Source organism: Hemiscyllium ocellatum, chromosome 45 (assembly GCF_020745735.1).
Source record: "Hemiscyllium ocellatum isolate sHemOce1 chromosome 45, sHemOce1.pat.X.cur, whole genome shotgun sequence".
Lineage (NCBI taxonomy): Eukaryota > Metazoa > Chordata > Chondrichthyes > Orectolobiformes > Hemiscylliidae > Hemiscyllium > Hemiscyllium ocellatum.
The window spans coordinates 31116133-31136749 of record NC_083445.1 but is presented as its reverse complement, the minus strand read 5'-3'; the positions used below and the strand labels follow the sequence as shown (position 1 = coordinate 31136749).

Here is a 20617-nt window from a genome sequence, read left to right as displayed (position 1 = left end):
GTAAAAAGGTTTACTGAGTGGTAAAAAGTTGCAGAGGGACCTGGGTGTCCTTGTACATGAATCCCAGAAGGTGGGTCTGCAGGTACAACAGGGAATTAGGAGGGCCAAGGGAATTTTGTCCTTCATTGTTAAAGGGGTTGGGTTTAAAAGCAGGGAGGTTATGTTACAGCTGTACAGGATGGTGGGGAGGCCACCCCTGGAGTACTGGGTGTAGTTCTGGTCTCCTTCCTTGTGAAAGGGTGTACTGGAGGGGGTGCAGAGGGGGTTCACTGGGTTGATTCCGGAGTTGAGGGGTTTGGGTTATGAGGAGAGACTGAGTAGACTGGGATTATAGTCTTTGGAATTGAGAAGAATGAAGGGGGACCTTATAGAAACATATAAAGGTATGCAGGGAATAGATAAGATAGAGATAGAGAGGATGTTTCCACTGGTGGGTGAAGCTAGGACATGAGGGCAAAGCCTCAAGATTAGGGGGAGCAGATTTCGGACTGAAGTGGGAAGGACCTTCTTCACCCAGAGGGTTGTAAATCTGTGGAATTCCCCGCCCAGGGAAGTAGTTGTCGCTACCTCAGTAAATGTTTTAAAGGTAATGTAGATTGTTTTTGAACAATAAAGGAATGAAGGGTTATGGTGAGAGGGCGGGTAAGTGGAGCTGAGGCCATGAAAAGATCAGCCATGATCTTATTGAATGGTGGAGAAGGGCCGAATGGCCTACTCCTGCTCCTGGTTCTGATGTGCAATGCCCGTATCCTGAATTTAAAAAACATCACCCATTCCTAAAATGATAAGACAGGAGCTTCCTTAGTTTTTCTCAGCCCCTTCTGATCAGACTGGAATAGGTCCAGTTAAAGGGCCGTGCAATGGATACATGACCTGGAGTTGGCAGGATTTACAGTTTTAAAGTGAGATATGAGAGACATGAGTGAAACAAAGGAGGTCACGGTGGGCTGATGGTGAGGAGTGATACCAACCTTCCTTACAAAGTCCAAAATCGGCAATTTTGACATAACCCTGTGTGTCAAGGAGTAAGTTATCGAGCTTCAAATCCCTGCAGGAACAAAAGGCAAACTTCAACCCGTGTCAAGAAATGAGAAGTTTAGAATAATCAAACCGGCAGAGGAACAGATAAAAACATGGACATGATTCAAAACACAGTCGGAAAGGCTCAGCAGACAGAGAATGCCTTGCAGAAGCTACATTACCTTGGATTGCAATAAGGTATTAATGGTCTAAAAGGGAATTGAAATACCAAGTGTGGCTGGGGACTTATTGGGGATGTTATGGGGCAGTTGACTCATGTATATCAGATCTTCCTTCCAGAATGTAAGCAACAATGTGCACGGGAAACTGTGACCACGATGGGAGGGGAAGGCAAATTGGTAGATGTTGTCCACACGAACAAGGCCTTTGAGAAGATTTCACATGGCAGATTAGTCTAGTTAGATCACATGGGACGCTGAGCTGGGAATTTGTGTTGCAGACGTTTTGTCCCCTGTCTAGGTGACATCCTCAGTGCTTGGGAGCCTCCTGTGAAGCGCTTCTGTGATCTTTCCTCCGGCATTTATAGTGGTTTGTCTCTGCCGCTTCCGGTTGTCAGTTCCAGCTGTCAGCTGCTATGGCAAGTATATTGGGTCCAGGTCGATGTGCTTATTGATTGAACCTGTGGATGAGTGCCATGCCTCTAGGAATTCCCTGGCTGTTCTCTGTTTGGCTTGTCCTATAATAGTAGCGTTGTCCCAGTCGAACTCATGTTGCTTGTCATCTGAGTGTGTGGCTACTAAGGATAGCTGGTCGTGTCGTTCCGTGGCTAGTTGGTGTTCATGGATGCGGGTTGTTAGCTGTCTTCCTCTTTGTCCTATGTAGTGTTTTGTGCAGTCCTTGCATGGGATTTTGTACACTACGTTGGTTTTGCTCATGCTGGGTATCGGGTCCTTTGTCCTGGTGAGTTGTTGTCTGAGAGTGGCTGTTGGTTTGTGTGCTGTTATGAGTCCTAGTGGTCGCAGTAGTCTGGCTGTCAGTTCGGAAATGCTCCTGATGTATGGGAGTGTGGCTAGTCCTTTGGGCTGTGGCATGTCCTCGTTCCGTTGTCTTTCCCTTAGGCACCTGTTGATGAAATTGCGCGGGTATCCGTTTTTGGTGAATACATTGTATAGGTGTTCTTCTTCCTCTTTTTGCAGTTCTGGTCTACTGCAGTGTGTTGTGGCCCTTTTGAACAGTGTCTTGATGCAACTTCTTTTGTGTGTGTTGGGATGGTTGCTTTCATAGTTCTACGAAACACACACAAAAGAAGTTGCATCAGGACACTATTCAAAAGGGCCACAACACACTGCAGTACACCAGAACTGCAAAAAGAGGAAGAAGAACACCTATACAATGTATTCACCAAAAACAGATACCCCCGCAATTTCATCAACAGGTGCCTAAGGGAAAGACAACGGAACGAGGACATGCCACAACCCAAAAGACTAGCCACACTCCCATACATCAGGAGCATTTCTGAACTGACAGCCAGACTACTGCGACCACTAGGACTCATAACAGCACACAAACCAACAGCCACTCTCAGACAACAGCTCACCAGGACAAAGGACCCGATATCCAGCATGAGCAAAACCAATGTAGTGTACAAAATCCCATGCAAGGACTGCACAAAACACTACATAGGACAAACAGGAAGACAGCTAACAACCCACATCCATGAACACCAACTAGCCACCAAACGACATGACCAGCTATCCTTAGTAGCCACACACTCGGATGACAAACAACATGAATTCGACTGGGACAACACTACTATTATAGGACAAGCCAAACAGAGAACAGCCAGGGAATTCCTAGAGGCATGGCACTCATCCACAGATTCAATCAATAAGCACATCGACCTGGACCCAATATACTTGCCACTGCAGCAGACAGCTGGAACTGACAACTGGAAGTGGCAGATTCAAACCACTATAAATGCCGGAGGAAAGATCACAGAAGCGCTTCACAGGAGCCTCCCAAGCACTGAGGATGTCACCTAGACAGGGGACAAAACGTCTGCAACACAAATTCCCAGCTCGGCGAACAGAACCACAACAACGAGCACCCGAGCTACAAATCTTCGCACAAACTTTGAAGATCACATGGGATCCAGGGAGAGTTAGCCCAATGCACACTGAGCCTGACAGTAGGAGAGAGAGATGGTGGTGCCACAGGGGTATTGTTCAGATCGAAGGCCTGTGAGCAGCATTTGCCACAAGGATCAATGCTGGATCCACTGTTGCTCGTCATTCATTTAGGACTACAATGGGATGTTGATCAACTGGGCCAGTGCGCTGAGGAATGGCAGATGGAGTTTAATTCAGATAAATGTGACATGTTACATTTTGTTGCGAGATGGCAGGACTCGACACAGTTAGTGCCAGAGCCTTGAGCAGTTTTGTCGAATATAGGGACCTGGAGCACAGGTACTTGGTCCCTTGAAAGTGGCTCACAAATAAATAGGTATTTAGCACACTTGCTTTCATCGATTGGAACACTGAGTGCAGGAGTTGAGGTGACATGTTACAGCTGTACAGGCCATTGGTAAGCCCACATTTGGAGTACCGTGTATAATTCTGGTTGTCCTGTTACAGGAAGGATGTAATTAAACTGGAAAGGGTGCAAAAAAATGTTTTACAAGGATCTTACTGGCCTGGCTTATAAGGAGCGATTGTTCCCTGGAGCGGAGGAGGCTAAGGGGTGACCTTGTGGAAATTTCTAAAATCATGAGAGGCAGAGAAAAGGGGAATAGCAGAGTAGGGGAGTCCAAAACTAGACGGCATTGAAGGTGAGAGGGGAAAGAATTAAAAGGGACCTGACAGACAACGTTTTCACACAGAGAATAGTTCCTCAATGGAATGAGCTGCCAGAGAAAATGGCAGTAGTGAGTACAATTAAAACATTTAAAAGATATTTGGACAGGATAAGGATAGGAAAGGTTTAGAGTGATATGGGTCAAATGCAGGCAAATGGGAATCGCTCCACACGGATGAGTTGGGCTGTTTCCGTGCTGTATGCCTCTATGACTCTTTAAAAACTGGAGCAGGAGCTGCACTCAACACCATAGCTGGTCAGTTTGTGGTCAGGAGCTGCACTCAACACCATAGCTGGTCAGTTTGTGGTCAGGAGCTGCACTCGACACCATAGCTGGTCAGTTTGTGGTCAGGAGCTGCACTCGACACCATAGCTGGTCAGTTTGTGCCTGCAACACCATAGCTGGTCAGTTTGTGGTCAGGAGCTGCACTCAACACCATAGCTGGTCAGTTTGTGCCCGCAACACCATAGCTGGTCAGTTTGTGCACTCAACACCATAGCTGGTCAGTTTGTGCACTCAACACCATAGCTGGTCAGTTTGTGGTCAGGAGCTGCACTCAACACCATAGCTGGTCAGTTTGTGCCCGCAACACCATAGCTGGTCAGTTTGTGCACTCAACACCATAGCTGGTCAGTTTGTGCACTCAACACCATAGCTGGTCAGTTTGTGGTCAGGAGCTGCACTCAACACCATAGCTGGTCAGTTTGTGCCCGCAACACCATAGCTGGTCAGTTTGTGCACTCAACACCATAGCTGGTCAGTTTGTGCACTCAACACTATAGCTGGTCAGTTTGTGGTCAGGAGCTGCACTCAACACCATAGCTGGTCAGTTTGTGCCCTCAACACCATAGCTGGTCAGTTTGTGGTCAGGAGCTGCACTCAACACCATAGCTGGTCAGTTTGTGCCCGCAACACCATAGCTGGTCAGTTTGTGCACTCAACACCATAGCTGGTCAGTTTGTGGTCAGGAGCTGCACTCAACACCATAGCTGGTCAGTTTGTGGTCAGGAGCTGCACTCAACACCATAGCTGGTCAGTTTGTGCCCTCAACACCATAGCTGGTCAGTTTGTGCCCTCAACACCATAGCTGGTCAGTTTGTGCCCTCAACACTACATTCTCACCTAGAAGACAGTGCGATCTGCAGGCGCTGGAGATCCGAGTTCAGAGTGTGGTGCTGGAAAAGCACAGCAGGTCAGGCAGCATCCGAGGAGCAGCCAGAGCCCTTCATCAGGAATGAGGCTGGGAGCCCCAGGGGGTGGAGACATAAATGGAGGGGGGTTGGGGCTGGGGAGAAGGGAGCTGAGAGTGCAACAGGTGGATGGAGCTGGGTGTTCTTTTTGGTTGGGGTTGGAGCAGGAGGAGTGTAGGACTGCGCATTGTGAGGGCGAGAGGTTGGAGCGGGTGAGGAGGTTGGACAGGTTGAGGCGGTTGATGTCACGGTGGGAATTTGAAAGGATGAGATTAAGGGCAGGGAGCAGGCCAGCCCGGGGTGTATTTATCTCTCCATCCCCTGAGGCTCCCAGCCTCATTCCTGATGAAGGGCTCTGGCCTGAAACATCGACTCTCCTGCCCCTCGGATGCTACCTGACCTGCTGTGCTTTTCCAGCACCACACTTTCAACGACATTCTCACCTGCCCACCTTTACTCTCAGCTACAGCACAAGTTTAAAATCTACCCAGCTGTGCCCTCAAATAATTTCCAGTCACCAAGATTCCAGTGCTCCCTGTAGAAGGGAATTCATAACAGGAATGACTTTGTTCCAGAATCAAAATCCTCCGTCTTAAATAGGAAAACTCTTCTCTTTAAAAACTAGGGTCTTAGAACCGCACAACGCAGAGAGTCTCTTTGGCCTGGAAAGTCTGCATTGATCTATCTACACAATCCCAGCTTCCTGCACTTAGCTGATAGTCTAGAATGTTCTGACATTTCCGACATGTGCTTTTTAAAGATTGAGGATTCCCACCTCTACGACCTTCCTGGGAAGTACATTTCAGATTCCCACCATCTGCTGGGTGAAAACATTTTCCTCAAATCCGATCTAAATTTCCTGCTCTTCACCTTCAAGTTGTGCCTCCCTTGTTCCTGACCTTTCAGATAGAGGGGAATGGTTATTCCCAACTTCCCCATTGTGGTGCTGCTGAGTCCGACTGTCACCATTCCAGGTTAGATGGGAATCGCAGATGGGGACCCTGTGGAATCTCTGTCATAGCACGTTGTGAAGGAATTTCCCAGGAAATTCCACTGTCCGTCAGGCAACTCCCTTACACCCAGAACTCTCTGAAAATCTCCATTTAAATCAGGCACTCTGGGTTCGTTCCAGCAAAATTAAGACCATAATTATTCAGGAACAGTTAGGGTATTAAATACATCGACTAATTCCTGAGTGATCATTCAACAGGAATGTACTAACCACACACAGCCTTAAACACACCTCCCGCAGACCCGGAGATGACACTCTCCAGAACCCTATCCTGGGGAGCAGACAACTCCAGCCTGGCCCACTCTCCAATTTCCTGCTGTCAGAACCAGTCTGAGGAGACAGTTTCCCAACCGAACATTATCACAGAGCCTCAGTAAATATACACATAGGTAGGTCTGAGGGCAAATATTACTGAAGGTGAAGTCTTGAAGGATTGCTTGGGAAAGTATCAAAGCACATTATTAATTACAGAATGACAGAGCACAGAATGAGGCCGTTTGGCCCACCCAATGAGTTGGCTCTTCCAGGCTTGTAACTAAACAAAGGGATATATGGAGCCACACAATATTCTGGTGAATCCCACACCCCCTCATTTTTACCATGTCCCAGAAATTATTCAACATTGAATGTTTGCTCTGTACCCCTGCTAAAAGCTACAGGTCATGTTTCTAGCGAATTACATGGTCCCTGGTTCTTTCACCTCTGGTTATCCACCTATTAGAAATCGTTTCTCTGTACCCACCTTCTCGAAACCCTTCATGTTTTTAAACACATTTCCTTTCAGCTTTTACCCCTGCAAGGAGAACAACTCCCGATCTTGCAGTTTTTAACTGGGGAACTGAAGCCCATCATTCTGAAATCCCTCCTGGTTCCTTCTCAATGTCTTTAAAAACTCTCCCTACATTGAATCGACATTGTACCACACCTGCCCCAAATTCACATTCATCACCATTTGGTATAATGTTCTGGGTTTTGTACTATGATCCCCTTTCCTGTCAGGTCCAAAGTCCCATGTGCTCTCTATCCATTCGCCAATTTTGCACACATGCGACTCCTGCTCCTTTTATCCATAGGTTTTAATTTCACTCTCAAGCCTAACTCACAAATTCCAGTTCCAGTAAAAATCTCGTCTTGTCGAGAGGCACAGAGTCACAGCATAGAAACAGATCCTTCGGTATGTAGTATTCAGCAGCAAAAGGTCTGAACGTGCACGAGGACGAAAATCTTACCTGTACACAATCTTGTTATCGTGAAGGAACTGCAGCCCAAGGACAACACATGCAGAATAGAACCTGCAAGACACAATTCCAACATTAACTTTCATGTTGTTTCTAATTCTGGTCACCTTTGAACATTGAACCAGTCTGTGTCTGGCTGACTATGATCCACTGGCTGTAAACACAACCCAATAACAATCTCTAGAACACAGGAACGAGTTCTAACCCCTCAACTGGGATTTCTCCAAACATGATGAAAAATAAGGTCCAGGTGCTGAATTTTTCCCGCAGTGTATGGGCTTAAGATTACCAGTTGTTTATAGAGACACTCTCAGTGGAATGATGCGAGTTAGCAAGGCTATGGGAAAAGAGAAAACTAACACACGCTGGGGTTTAATTTCTAGAGGGGTAGAACACTAAAGTACCATTGAATCAGGGTTAGACCATAGTTGCCTGAATATCGTTTTGGTCTCCACATTATGGAAAGGATACAGAGGCACTAGTGAAAGGGCAGAAGGAGATTTTCCTGAGATGACACCAGACCGGTGAGATTCCTTGGAACAAAAGGAGTAGGCAGGGCTCTTTTCCCCGTCACACAGACGGAGAGGTAATGTATAAAATGCCTTGGGATTTTCCTTAATCCTGTTTGCCAAAGATATTTCATGGCCCCTTTTAGCCCTCCTAATTCCTTGCTTTAGTTCCTCGCTGCTCTCTGTATTCTTTCAGGGATTTGCCTGTCTTCCATTCCTGAAATCTTACTTATACCGCCTTTAACTTTTTGAGTGAGCTCTCAATTTCCCTCATTATCTAAGGTTCCCAAATCTTGCCATCCACATCCTTCCGTTTCACAGGAACATCAAAGAATCCCCACAGTAAAAGTAGAGGCCATTCAGTCCACTGAGTCTGCAATGACCGTCCAAACAGCATTCCACCGAGATTCACCTCCATCATTCGTTTACATAACGCCACACTTCCCATGGCCAGTCCACCTAACCGGTACATCCCTGGACTGTGGGAGGAAACCGGAGCACCCGGAGGAAACCCACGCAGACACGGGGAGAACGTGCAAACTCCACACAGTCAGTCGCCTGAGTTGGGAATTGAACCTGGGTCTCAGGCGCTGTGAGGCAGCAGTGCTAACCACTGTGCCACCGTGCCGCCCATAAACCGGAGCACCCAGAAGAAACCTATGGAGACGAAGAAAGAATATGCAAATACCACACAGACAGTCACTGAAGTCTGGAATTGAACCCGAATCCCTGGTGCTATGAGGTGGCAGTGCCCACCAGTGCACTGCCCATGCTGGCCCTGAGCTCCAATCAACTTGCCGTCAAAAGATTCCCACATATCCCAGATGTGGATTTAGCCTCAAACAGCGACTCGCTGTCTACATTCCCCAGCTCCTGCCTTCCCCCAACTTCGTACTTTCACCCAAGTACCACTCCGCTCCGTTTTCACGTGTACAAGGAGCAACAACGAGGTTAGGGAAAAGGCAGAGGTCTGGGCAAAGTCGACGGACAGAAACTGGCCCTGTTCATGAATGAAAGGGCATAGATTTAAAGCCTTTTGCAAAACAAGTTTGTGCAATGTGAGCAAAAGCCTTTCCTCACAGCGAGTGCTTTGGTCAGGAATATATTACCTGAAAGCGTGGTGGAGTTATTTGAAAAGGTGTTGGATGAGGGTTATTGGGAAAGTGCAGGCAAATAGCAGCAGGTCCCGCTGTACACTCCGAGAGCTACTCCAGGCACTACAGGCACCTTCGTCACTGTAACAATTCTGTATTTCTGACAGAAAGGGATGGTGATAAGCATTTGACAGAGTGTGTTAGCAGTCTGGAACTCCATTAGAAAATGATGTTTTCGGAGATGGAAATTCTATCCAGTTCTCAGAGATGTCTGTGTTTATTAGGCGAGTCCACAGGATATGTAAAATTGCAACACACTTGTAAGCAGAAATTCGGATTCGTGACCTCTACTGGTGACACAGAAGATAAGGGAGCAGGAGTGTGATTCCATGGCATCACATCCTGCGTATTAACAGAGGTGACAGAGAGGGGTTGGGGATAAATGCTGGGGCAGAAGGATGGGGTTGGGAGGGGAGGTGGTGGGGGTGGGAAGAGGGATAGGGGAAGAGAGGCAGCGGGAAGAATTGGGAGGAGAGGTGTAGCAGATTTAGGAACACCAGTCCAGAAGGTTAGGTCGCTAGGCATCTGCAGTGAGTTGGTGAATTGGATAGAAAACTGGCTTTGTGTTAGAAGACAGATGGTAGTGACGGAGGGGTATTTGTTTGACAGGAGGTCTGTGACCAGCAGTGCTGTTTGTAATATACAAGGACAAAAATGTAGGTGGGTAAATTTTTCGGTTTGCAGATGACGTGAAAATTGGAGGGGTTCTGGCTAGTGAGAAAGGTTATTAAAGGCTACAGCAGGATATTGATCCATTCAAAAGTTGGGCTGAGAAATGACAGATGGAATTTAATCCCGACAAATGAGAGGTGATGCATTTAGGAAGGTCAAGTGCATGAGGAAGTATTCAGTAAGGGGCAGCAGCCCAAGGAGCACTGAGATACAGAAAGATCTTGGACAGCAAGGACACAGCTCCTGAAAGAGCCGACATGAGGGGTAGATGCCGTACAAACATGCTTGCTTCCATCAGTCAGGGCACGGTGTATAAAAGGGGGAAAGTCATACTGCAGCTGTATAAAAACATTTGGAGTATGGTGTACGTCTGTGGTCACCACACTACCAGAAGGAACAGGAGGCTTTGGAGAAGGTACAGAAAGAGTACAAACCTTCACATAAACCAAATCATCTGCCGACATTTCCGCCACCTCCAAACGGACCCCATCACCAGGGATATATTTCCCTCCCCACCCCTTTCCGCCTTCCGCAAAGACCGTTCCCTCCGTGACTACCTGGTCAGGTCCACGCCCCCCTACAACCCACCCTCCCATCCTGGCACTTTCCCCTGCCACCGCAGGAACTGTAAAACCTGTGCCCACACCTCCTCCCTCACCTCTATCCAAGGCCCTAAAGGAGCCTTACACATCCATCAAAGTTTTACCTGCACATCCACTAATATCATTTATTGTATCCGTTGCTCCCGATGCAGTCTCCTCTACATTGGGGAGACTGGGCGCCTCCTAGCAGAGCGCTTTAGGGAACATCTCCGGGACACCCGCACCAATCAACCACACCGCCCCGTGGCCCAACATTTCAACTCCCCCTCCCACTCTGCCGAGGACATGGAGGTCCTGGGCCTCCTTCACCGCCGCTCCCTCACTACCAGACACCTGGAGGAAGAACGCCTCATCTTCCGCCTCGGAACACTTCAACCCCAGGGCATCAATGTGGACTTCAACAGTTTCCTCATTTTCCCTTCCCCCACTTCACCCTAGTTCCAAACTTCCAGCTCAGCACTGTCCCCATGACTTGTCCGGACTTGTCCTACCTGCCTAGCTCCTTTTCCACCTATCCACTCCACCCTCTCCTCCCTGACCTATCACCTCCATCCCCTCCCCCACTCACACATTGTACTCTATGCTACTTTCCCCCCCCACCCCCACCCTCCTCTAGTTTATCTCTCCACGCTTCAGGCTCTCTGCCTTTATTCCTGATGAAGGGCTTTTGCCCGAAACCTCGATCTCGCTGCTCATTGGATGCTGCCTGAACAGCTGTGCTCTTCCAGCACCACTGATCCAGAACATGGTTTCCAGCATCTGCAGGCACTGTTTTTACCAGAATGTTGCCTGGTTTGGAGAGTATTAACTGGAAGGAGACATTGGACAAATTTCACTCGAGTGTCAGAGGCTGAGGGTGGATAGATGCATATAAAATCCCGAGAGCTGTGAAGCTGGCGGATAGTCAGGATGGAAATGTCGAATACAAGGTGAGCGTGGGAAATCTTACAGCAGATGTGGGAGGTGTAATTTCTTGACACAGGGTAGGAGGCGGCTGGAGCAGTACGTGAGGAGGGGAGATCGGGGGGGGGGGGGGGGGGGGGTGTGGTCCAAAAGAGGAAGAGAACAGAACACACTTGGAAGGAGAGGGGAACGGGGGGGAGGGGGAAGGAGAGGGGAACGGGGGGGAGGGGGAAGGAGAGGGGAACGGGGGGGAGGGGGAAGGAGAGGGGAACGGGGGGGAGGGGGAAGGAGAGGGGAACGGGGGGGAGGGGGAAGGAGAGGGGAACGGGGGGGAGGGGGAAGGAGAGGGGAACGGGGGGGAGGGGGAAGGAGAGGGGAACGGGGGGAGGGGGAAGGAGAGGGGAACGGGGGGGAGGGGGAAGGAGAGGGGAACGGGGGGGAGGGGGAAGGAGAGGGGAACGGGGGGAGGGGGAAGGAGAGGGGAACGGGGGGGAGGGGGAAGGAGAGGGGAACGGGGGGGAGGGGGAAGGAGAGGGGAACGGGGGGGAGGGGGAAGGAGAGGGGAACGGGGGGAGGGGGAAGGAGAGGGGAACGGGGGGAGGGGGGAAGAGAAAGTCAGGGGGGGGGGAGCAAAGAGAAGTTCGAGGGGGAGGTGTTGAGAACATAGTGGGTTGCTCTGGGGTTAGAGATGAGCCTGGGACACTGTGAGGTGGGGTAGTAGGGGTGTGGAGGGAGAACAACATAGAAAGGAATGGACTAAAGCTGGGAACTGGATGGAGGAAGAGAACAGAATGTGGGGCCTGTGACACACCGAACCTTTAAGAGGGATTTGGTCTATTCCGTTTCTCTTGTCGAGGGGTTTTGTCAACCTGCTACCAAGGTGTCTGCTCCATGGACAGCGGCTGGAGTCAGGCTTTGCGTTGGGTTGTTGAAGCCAGGAATTTTGGATTATAGCGGATAAAAACAGCTCGGACCTTGAAGCAGTTTGCTGCAGCATGTCTAGGTTTGCGGAAAGCTTTGTAGGTCAGGTGCTAGTTGTCCTGGTTATGGGTATGTTCGGCATGCGGGGAAGTTGGTTTGATGATGTTACGTTCCCTGTCTCGGTGATATCCTCAGTGTTTTGGAGCCTCAAGTCGTGTGACTTCGGGGATTGATATGGTTCTGTTCCTGCTGCTTCTGGTGGCCAGTTCCCGGTGTTCGTGGTAGTGGCTGGTATACTGGGTCCGTTGTAGTGACTGGTATACTGGGTCCGTTGTAGTGACTGGTATACTGGGTCCGTTGTAGTGGCTGGTATACTGGGTCCGTTGTAGTGACTGGTATACTGGGTCTGTTGTAGTGGCTGGTATACTGGGTCCGTTGTAGTGGCTGGTATATTGGGTCTGTTGTAATGGCTGGTATATTGGGTCAATTGTAGTGGCTGGTATACTGGGTCTGTTGTAGTGGCTGGTATATTGGGTCTGTTGTAGTGGCTGGTATACTGGGTCCGTTGTAGTGGCTGGTATATTGGGTTTGTTGTAGTGGCTGGTATATTGGGTCTGTTGTAGTGGCTGGTATACTGGGTCCGTTGTAGTGGCTGGTATACTGGGTCCGTTGTAGTGGCTGGTATATTGGGTTTGTTGTAGTGGCTGGTATATTGGGTCTGTTGTAGTGGCTGGTATACTGGGTCCGTTGTAGTGGCTAGTATATTGGGTCCGTTGTAGTGGCTGGTATACTGGGTCCGTTGTAGTGGCTGGTATATTGGGTCCGTTGTAGTGGCTGGTATACTGGGTCCGTTGTAGTGACTGGTATACTGGGTCCGTTGTAGTGACTGGTATACTGGGTTTGTTGTAGTGGATGGTATACTGTGTTTATTGATGGAGGGTGGAGCCGAGTGCCCTGCTGTATAAATGCTGTCCCCTGTTTAGCTTGTCCCTGTGATCATTGTGTTGTCTCAGTTGTATTTGTGGTGTTTGTCAGCGGTGTGTATGATTAATAGAGACAGCTGGTCATGGTGTTTCCTGGCTGGTTGGTGCTTGTGGATGGGGATTGCTAGCTGCCTGCCTGCTTGTCCTATCTCGTGTGGCGTGCAGTCTTTGCATGGAATCCTGTAAATTATGTTCGCCTCGCACATGATGGCTATCGGGTCTTTTGACATGGTGAGTTGTCGGAGCGTGGCTGTCGGTGTCTGAACTGTCATGAATCCCTGCGGGCGGAGTAGTCTGGCTGTCAGTTCAGAGATGTTTTTATCTAAGGGACTGCAGTGAGTGAGTTCGGCTGAGGCATGGCCACCTCACGCTGTTGGCTAGACACATGTGGATGAAGTGGCAGGGCTATCCATTCCTGGCAAAGCCTCTGTCGAGGTGTTCTTCTCCTTCTCTTCACAGGCTGGGAGTGCTGCAGTGTGTTGTGGCCCTTTCGAACACGGTCCTACAGCAGCTTCTCTTGTGTACGTTCGGGTGGGTGCTGTTGTAGCCCAGGACCTGGCCAGTGGGTGTGGCTATTCTGTACACTCTTATAATGCATTCACCATTCTGTGTTCTTTTTCCCATCACATCCGGGAATGGGAGTTAATTGTTGGCTTCCTCCTCTCTCGTCAATCTGATCCCTGTGAACATGTGGTCGATAGTCTGGTGGGTATTCCCCATCTCTGTTCTCTGTCCACTTGCCTGACCCAGAGTTTGGGTTGGATTTGTGGGAAGGTGGTTTATTCTTGTCTTTGCATCACTGCTTTTGCAATGAGTCCAAAGATGGGGGAGCCCATTCGTGTCCCATTGATCTGTTTATATCTCTGGTTGTTGGATGTGAAGTGTGTTGTTGAGCACAGGTCCATAGTTCGAGTATGCCGTCCTGTGTACTGTGTTCCGTTTGTCCAGGAGGTTGCCTCTTGTCTCTCTGGCTAGAGTTTGGTCAATTGAAGATAACAGTACGGTTACAGCGAATGAGAGCATGGCTTTGCCCTGGTCTATGTTGACGTTCCTGAGATTGGTGAGGAATTCCTGTGATGATTGTATGGAGTGTTTGGATCCACTGATAAGGTGTTTCAGTTTGTGTTGCAGTTTTTTTTGCCAGTTTATGCGATGGAATTACTGCAAGTGCCACAATGGGTCTAGGTGTTATGTCTGGTTTGTGTACCTTGGGTCACCTGGAAACTCTGGGGGTGTTTGTGGCCTCTGGTTTTGTAGATCAGTCCTGGTGATTGGTCTGTTTTGTTGTATGTTCTGTATGTGTTGTTAATTCGATTGGTTGGTTGTGGCGTGGGGTCACAGGCCCTCTACAGGTGGGTTTCAGTATCTGCAGGCAGTTCCCCTGCTTTCGGAATATATTTCGTCTTGTCCATAATAACTGTGATTCTGACTTTATCCAGGATTGTGTTCTTGTCCTTTTTGAGGGTATTTAGGGCTTCTCTCTCTTTGGTGTTGAGGTGTTCACTTGTCTTTTCTTTGTCAGTAAGGGTACAATGCTCTGTCTAACTGCTTGTTGTCTGTTAGTTCGGAGCGTACATTCGCGAGCAGCGTGGGAAGTCTAGTTTTTGTGTCCTTGTGGTCGTAGTGGAGTCACTTGGCTTGTCTGGCTTTTTCGGTGCCTGTCAGCTGTCTGTTGGCGAGGTTTCTCATCCAGGTGATTGTCGTGTTGTCTTCTCTGCTGTTACTCAGCTTAGTCATGTTGTCTTGTAGTGTCTCTTTCTCCATGTGGTTCTGTTCTGTCTTATGGTGATGGCCGGTGTGATTGTAACGGTCCATTCCTGATTGGTTATTTTCAAAATGATTGAATTTTGGTGCGCGATTTCCTGTCTGTATCAGTGTCGTCTGTTGTGTGTGTGTCCGTCATCATAACCTGGATCATCCTGAGACCATCTTGTCTGACTCTCTCTCTCTCTCTCTCTCTCTGGGGGGTGTTGATTGGTGGTCTGTATCTGATACAGGATGGCAGTATCTGATTCCTTCACCATCCATCTAAGAATCGGAGTTGTTCAGAGGCAGTGCTCAGGTAGTTAGCAAAGAGTTCCCATTTCCTTGCTCGCCTTACCGTGTCTCAGCTGTAGGTGTTGAAGGTGGGTGTGAAGGTTTGTAGGTGTTGAAGGTTGGTGTGAAGGTTTGTAGGTGTTGAAGGTGGGTGTGAAGGTTTGTAGGTGTTGAAGGTGGGTGTGAAGGTTTGTAGGTGTTGAAGGTGGGTGTGAAGGTTTGTAGGTGTTGAAGGATGGTGTGAAGGTTTGTAGGTGTTGAAGGTTGGTGTGAAGGTTTGTAGGTGTTGAAGGATGGTGTGAAGGTTTGTAGCTCGGATGCTGGTTGCCGTGGTTGTGAGTACGTTTGCTGAGCTGGCAGGGTGACTTGCTGACATTCTGTCTCCAGTCTCTGTGACATCTTCAGCGGTTTGGAGCCTCCTGTGAAGCGATGCTGTACTGTGTCTTCTGGAATTGAGTTAGCAACTCAGGGTGATCTAGGTTATGATGTCTGACCCACACAGCACACTACACAGGTAGTCAAAAACAACCGCCTCACAAACTAATCCCAATTTCAAGCACTTGGCCCATAGCTCTGTATTCTCTGGCATCACAAGGACACATCTAAATATTTCTTCAATGAGGGTTTTTGCTTCTACCAGCCTTCCAGGAGTGAGTTCCAGATTCCTACCAACCCGGGTCAAAAACCTTTCTCACACATCTCCACAGAGTCACAAAGTCATACAGCATGGTATCTGACCCTTCAGTCCAACTCATCCATGCCAACCAGATATCCCAAACTAAACTAGTCCCATTTGCCAGCACCCGGCCCTTATCCCTCCCTCCAAACCCTTCCTATTCTTATGTCCATCCAAATTATTCATGTACCTGTCCAAAAGTTTTTGAAATGTTGGACCTGTATCTGATTCTCCCACTTCCTCTGCCAGTTTACTCCACATCCTTCTGTGGCGAGTTGGTGTTCATGTAGCCTGGTGGCCAGTTCCCTGCTTGCCTGTCCAATATTTTGTACAATATTTACAGTATTTTGTAAATTACATTAGTTTTACTTGTTGTCTGTATAAATATCGTGCAAGGACTATAACAAACACTACACTGGGCAAACAGGCAGGCAACTAGCCACCAGGATACATGAACATCAACTAGCCGCAGAAAGACATCCTCCTCTCTCACTATTAACCTCCCATATGGATGAGGAAGGACACCACTTCGACTGGGACAACACATCCATCCAAGGACAGGCCAAACAAAGACAGGCACGAGAATTCCAGCAGCATGGCATTCCAACCGGAACTCTATCAACAAACACATCGAGTTAGACCTCATTCCTGAGAATAGGAACAGGAAGTGACTTCACAAAACCAAATTTATAAATAGGAAGCAGGAATTTTCAGCATTGCTTCGCCTGAGGCCCACTGAAGATGTTACCTAGTAGGGTAACAAAACGTCTGGAAATGAACCTTCCAGCTCAGTGAGCAAACCTACATCCATAACTTACTCATCCCTGAACACTATGGACAATATATTACGATCAATTCACCCTAACCTGCACATCTTTGGATAGTGTTCTCGGGGAGAAAGTGAGGACTGCAGATGCTGGAGATCAGAGCTGAAAATGTGTTGCTGGAAAAGCACAGCAGGTCAGGCAGCATCCAAGGAGCAGGTGGGTCGACGTTTCGGACATGAGCCCTTCTAATACATGCTGGCCTGGCCACTGACACCGCTGCCATTTCATGGGTGAGAATAGAAGCCTAGGAGACTGGACAGTGAATGAGCTGTCCATGTAGTGCTGAAAGAATGCTTTCATTAATGGAGATGTTAGGCATGAACTGACGTCTTGGACTCCAACAAAGGGTGATCAGAGAAAGAATAATTTATCTATTGACTTCAAGCACTGCACACAGATATGGCTACAGATTATCCATGTGATATGCTCAACTTCACTTATTATGAAACAAGATTTTGTGAATATTCAATCTCTGCTGAGATTTCCTCCTGATGAATAACTCCGAACGCTCTGCCCATATTACCCAGCAGAACCTGGACTGGCTTTGTTGCTGAGAAGGGATCAGGCATCAGTCCTTCCTCCTGACCAACGGGCGGATCTCGATCTCCTTGTATACACTCCAGATTTGGTGGAACTGCTTCACAAGTTCTCTCTCCTCAGATACCAAGTTACTGATGTGGTACCCAGTGGCTCAGCTCTTTGGAAAGATTACATTCTTATAGTTCGGTCATGTGGGGATTTGATGTTCAAATACACACTCTGATTCGGAGATCCCATTCAATAGAAACCATTCTGTTTTAACAGAATCAGCAGTGACTTTCAGCGGAAAATTCCTTCACTGTGTATTCCCACATTTTCCATTACCCCCAGATTTCACACAGTCAGAATAAAGACAGCGATTCATTTACATTTGAATGGCTTACTCTATCCCCCATTTTGAAAAATACATTTGAATAACTTCAACCAACAGTTAACTGGATATTTTAATTACCTTCCATGGTAATTTAATCAATGACGACAAGATAGGTACTGACCATCAAATGACCCATTTTAGTTGAAGTAGCCCCTGTAAACCTCCTGGCCCTTATATTCCCTGGTCATTGATACCCCGTAAGGTCCTGCTCACTAAGGGGAATGGGTGACCCCAGTCAGTCCAGAAGGAACAGGCTGCAATGTAGGAGCACCCTAAGGTCCTGCTCACTAAGGGGAATGGGTGACCCCAGACAGTCCAGAAGGAACAGACTGCAGTCTAGGAGCACCCTAAGGTCCTGCTCACTAAGGGGAATGGGTGACCCCAGACAGTCCAGAAGGAACAGACTGCAGTCTAGGAGCACCCTAAGGTCCTGCTCACTAAGTTGAGTCCCCATTTGGAAGCTGATGAGGGTGCAGCTATCTTGGTGGAATGTAATTTGAGCCAAGCTTTTAGCCCCACAAGTGGCTTGGCTTTAGTCAAGGGGACAGCAGGGATAGTGGTGAGGAAGAGAGGAACCATGATAGTGATCGGGCATTCTGTAACCATGGGAACAGAGAGGGGTTTCTGCGTTTGAAAATGTGACTCCAGGACGATGTGCCAGGGTCAGGGATTTTATTGAATGGTTGCACACCGTTCTGAAAGCGGAGGGTGATGAGTTAGATGCCACGGTATCTATTGGTACCGATCACGTGGACAAAGTGAGGAATGATGGTCTTGTATCAGGAGCTTGGTAGTAGGGTAAAAGGCATGCCCTCTGTAGTCATCCTCTCTGGATTCCTTCTGGTGTCACATGTAGCAAGTATAGAAAGAGGAAAAATAGGACAGATAAATGCATGGCTGAAGAGTTGGTGGAACAGGGAGGGTTTCAGCTTCCTGAGTTACTGGGATATTTTTGGGGAAGATGGGATGGTCTGCACCTGAACCAGACTTGGGGCCCCCCATCCTTGCAGGTCGGTTTACTTGTGTTGTTGGAATGAGTTCAAACCTGGTCTGGCAGGGGGAGGGCACACAGAATATTCAGCAATGGAGACACGTCATGTTACAGCAAAGGAAGCAGGTCATAGGGAGTCCAGCTGGGCTGTGCTGAGGGGCGAGAGAGGAAAGCAAGGCTGGGTGGTCTTTACTTTAACGATGGGAGTGTCATGGGTATGACTGAGGAGTTAAAAGTGTGGATTGACACATGGAAATGTGATACTGTCGCTGTCACAGAAACATTGCTGAGGGAAGGGCAGGACTGATAGCTCAATGTTCAAGGGTATAGGATCTTTCAGTGACACAGAGGAGGGTGTGAAAAGGTGGCGGACTAATACTCATGTTCAGGGAACATTCTGAAATAGGGAAATACCTATATCTTGGAAGGGTCTTCAAACAAAACTTTGTGAATAGAATTTAGGAATTTGTGATTTTGGAGAAGATTTGTAGCTCAGGTCGAGGTTCAGGTTGTAAGTTTGTCACCATGCACATTACCAGTGAGCCCCCAGGGAAGCACTGGTGTCCTGTCCTGCTTTCTATTGGTCTGTTAAGGTGGGTGATCCCACCTCCGGCTCTTTTTCTCAGAGGTTGGTCAATGGGGTCCAAATCGATGTGTTGATTGATGGGGTTCCGGTTTCAATGCCAGGCCTGGAGGAATTCCCTTGCGTGTCTCTGTTTAGCCTGTCCCAGGATGGGCTGTGTTGTCCCAGTCAGAATGGGGTCCTTTGACAACCACCTGAACAGTAACTGATGAAACTAAAAAGGACCCTGTCCCAGCAACCAGCAGAACGAATGTCATTTACAAAATACTCTGCAAGGATGGGAACAAACACTCCATTGGACAGGCAGGCAGGAAACTAGCCACCAGGATACCAACGAGCCACCAAAAGACATGACCAACGATCGTTAGTATCCTCACTCACAGGCGAAGAGGGACACCACTTCAACTGGACAACATCGCCCATCCTAGGACAAGAATTCCGAGAGGCCTGACATCCAAACCGGAACTCCATCAATAAACACATTGATTTGGACCCCATTTACTAATCTCTGAGAAAAAGAACAGGAGATGATACCATGATACAGAACACCAGTGCTTCACCAGAGGCTCACTGACGACGTTACCTAGTATGGTGACAAAACATCTCCAAACAAAACTGCCAGCTCTGCGAGTAAGTGTACAGGGAGTTCTTGTATCAATACACAGAAGGCACAGGACAGAGGGAGATTCTGGAGAATGGAGGCAGACAGCTGTTCAATGTGACAGTCAGTGGTTGTGATCAGAACATGGCACGGTTCAAGTTTGTAATGACAATGAGAAAACAGGCGTTCAGAAGAGAGCATTGGATTGGGGGAAGGCAGATTTTATTAAATAAAGAAGGATCTGGCCAAAGTTGGTTGGGCACAGTGGAGCCCTTTCAAGGAGGAAAGTATAAAGACTTTTGGTGGAAGTATCTGAGCAATAGGTTCAGGGAATCCTGGATGTTTAGGACAGTTCAGGACCGGATGAGCAACAGCAGAAAGGCTTGAAGCAAATCCAAAGGGATCAATTCAGCTGTGGCCCGAGAGGAATATAGGAAGTGCAAGAGGGAATTTAAGAAAGCAACTCAAAGAGCAAAAGGGGACATGAGAAAGGACTCATGAACAAGGTTAGGGAGAATCTCAAGGCATTTTATACATACATGAAAACAAAGAGTCAAAAAGTGTGGTGCTGGAAAAGCATTATGGACAATTTAGCATGGCCAAACCATCTAACCTGCACAGGGAGAATGTGCAAACTCCACACAGGCAGTTGCCCGAGGCTGGACTCTAACCCAGGTCCCTGACGCTGTGAGGCAGCAGTGCTAACCACTGAACCACCATCGTGACACTGCTGGATGAGCACCTGAAACAAGCACGTGTTTATCCTAACGTTCAAGGAAATGGAATTCAAGCCATTCATTATGGCACGGCAGGGTGTATTCGGGCCCCGAACCCATCTGTTCTCTCCCTCTCGCTCACTCTCTCTCTTTCATTTTCTGATGTCATGGGAAAGCTGCAGTTTTGGGAACATGTCAGGCCAGTGGCTGAGGAGGAGCTTAGTGCCTGGAGTGGGAGTGCGATAGGCCCA

The 20617-nt window shown here is 48.3% G+C and overlaps 1 protein-coding gene across 2 annotated transcripts in view; it reads right to left on the bottom strand.

The window, feature by feature from the left end:
• The window catches only part of pkn1a (protein kinase N1a), a 207371-nt gene that overhangs the window by 29738 nt on the left and 157016 nt on the right, over positions 1 to 20617 (bottom strand). For both annotated transcript variants that reach the window (XM_060855310.1, XM_060855311.1), the window contains 2 exons: positions 7270 to 7332; positions 972 to 1048 (listed from right to left, as the gene is read on the bottom strand). In XM_060855310.1, coding sequence (XP_060711293.1) covers positions 972 to 1048; positions 7270 to 7332 — 140 coding nt within the window. The remainder of the gene's footprint in view (positions 1 to 971; positions 1049 to 7269; positions 7333 to 20617) is intronic.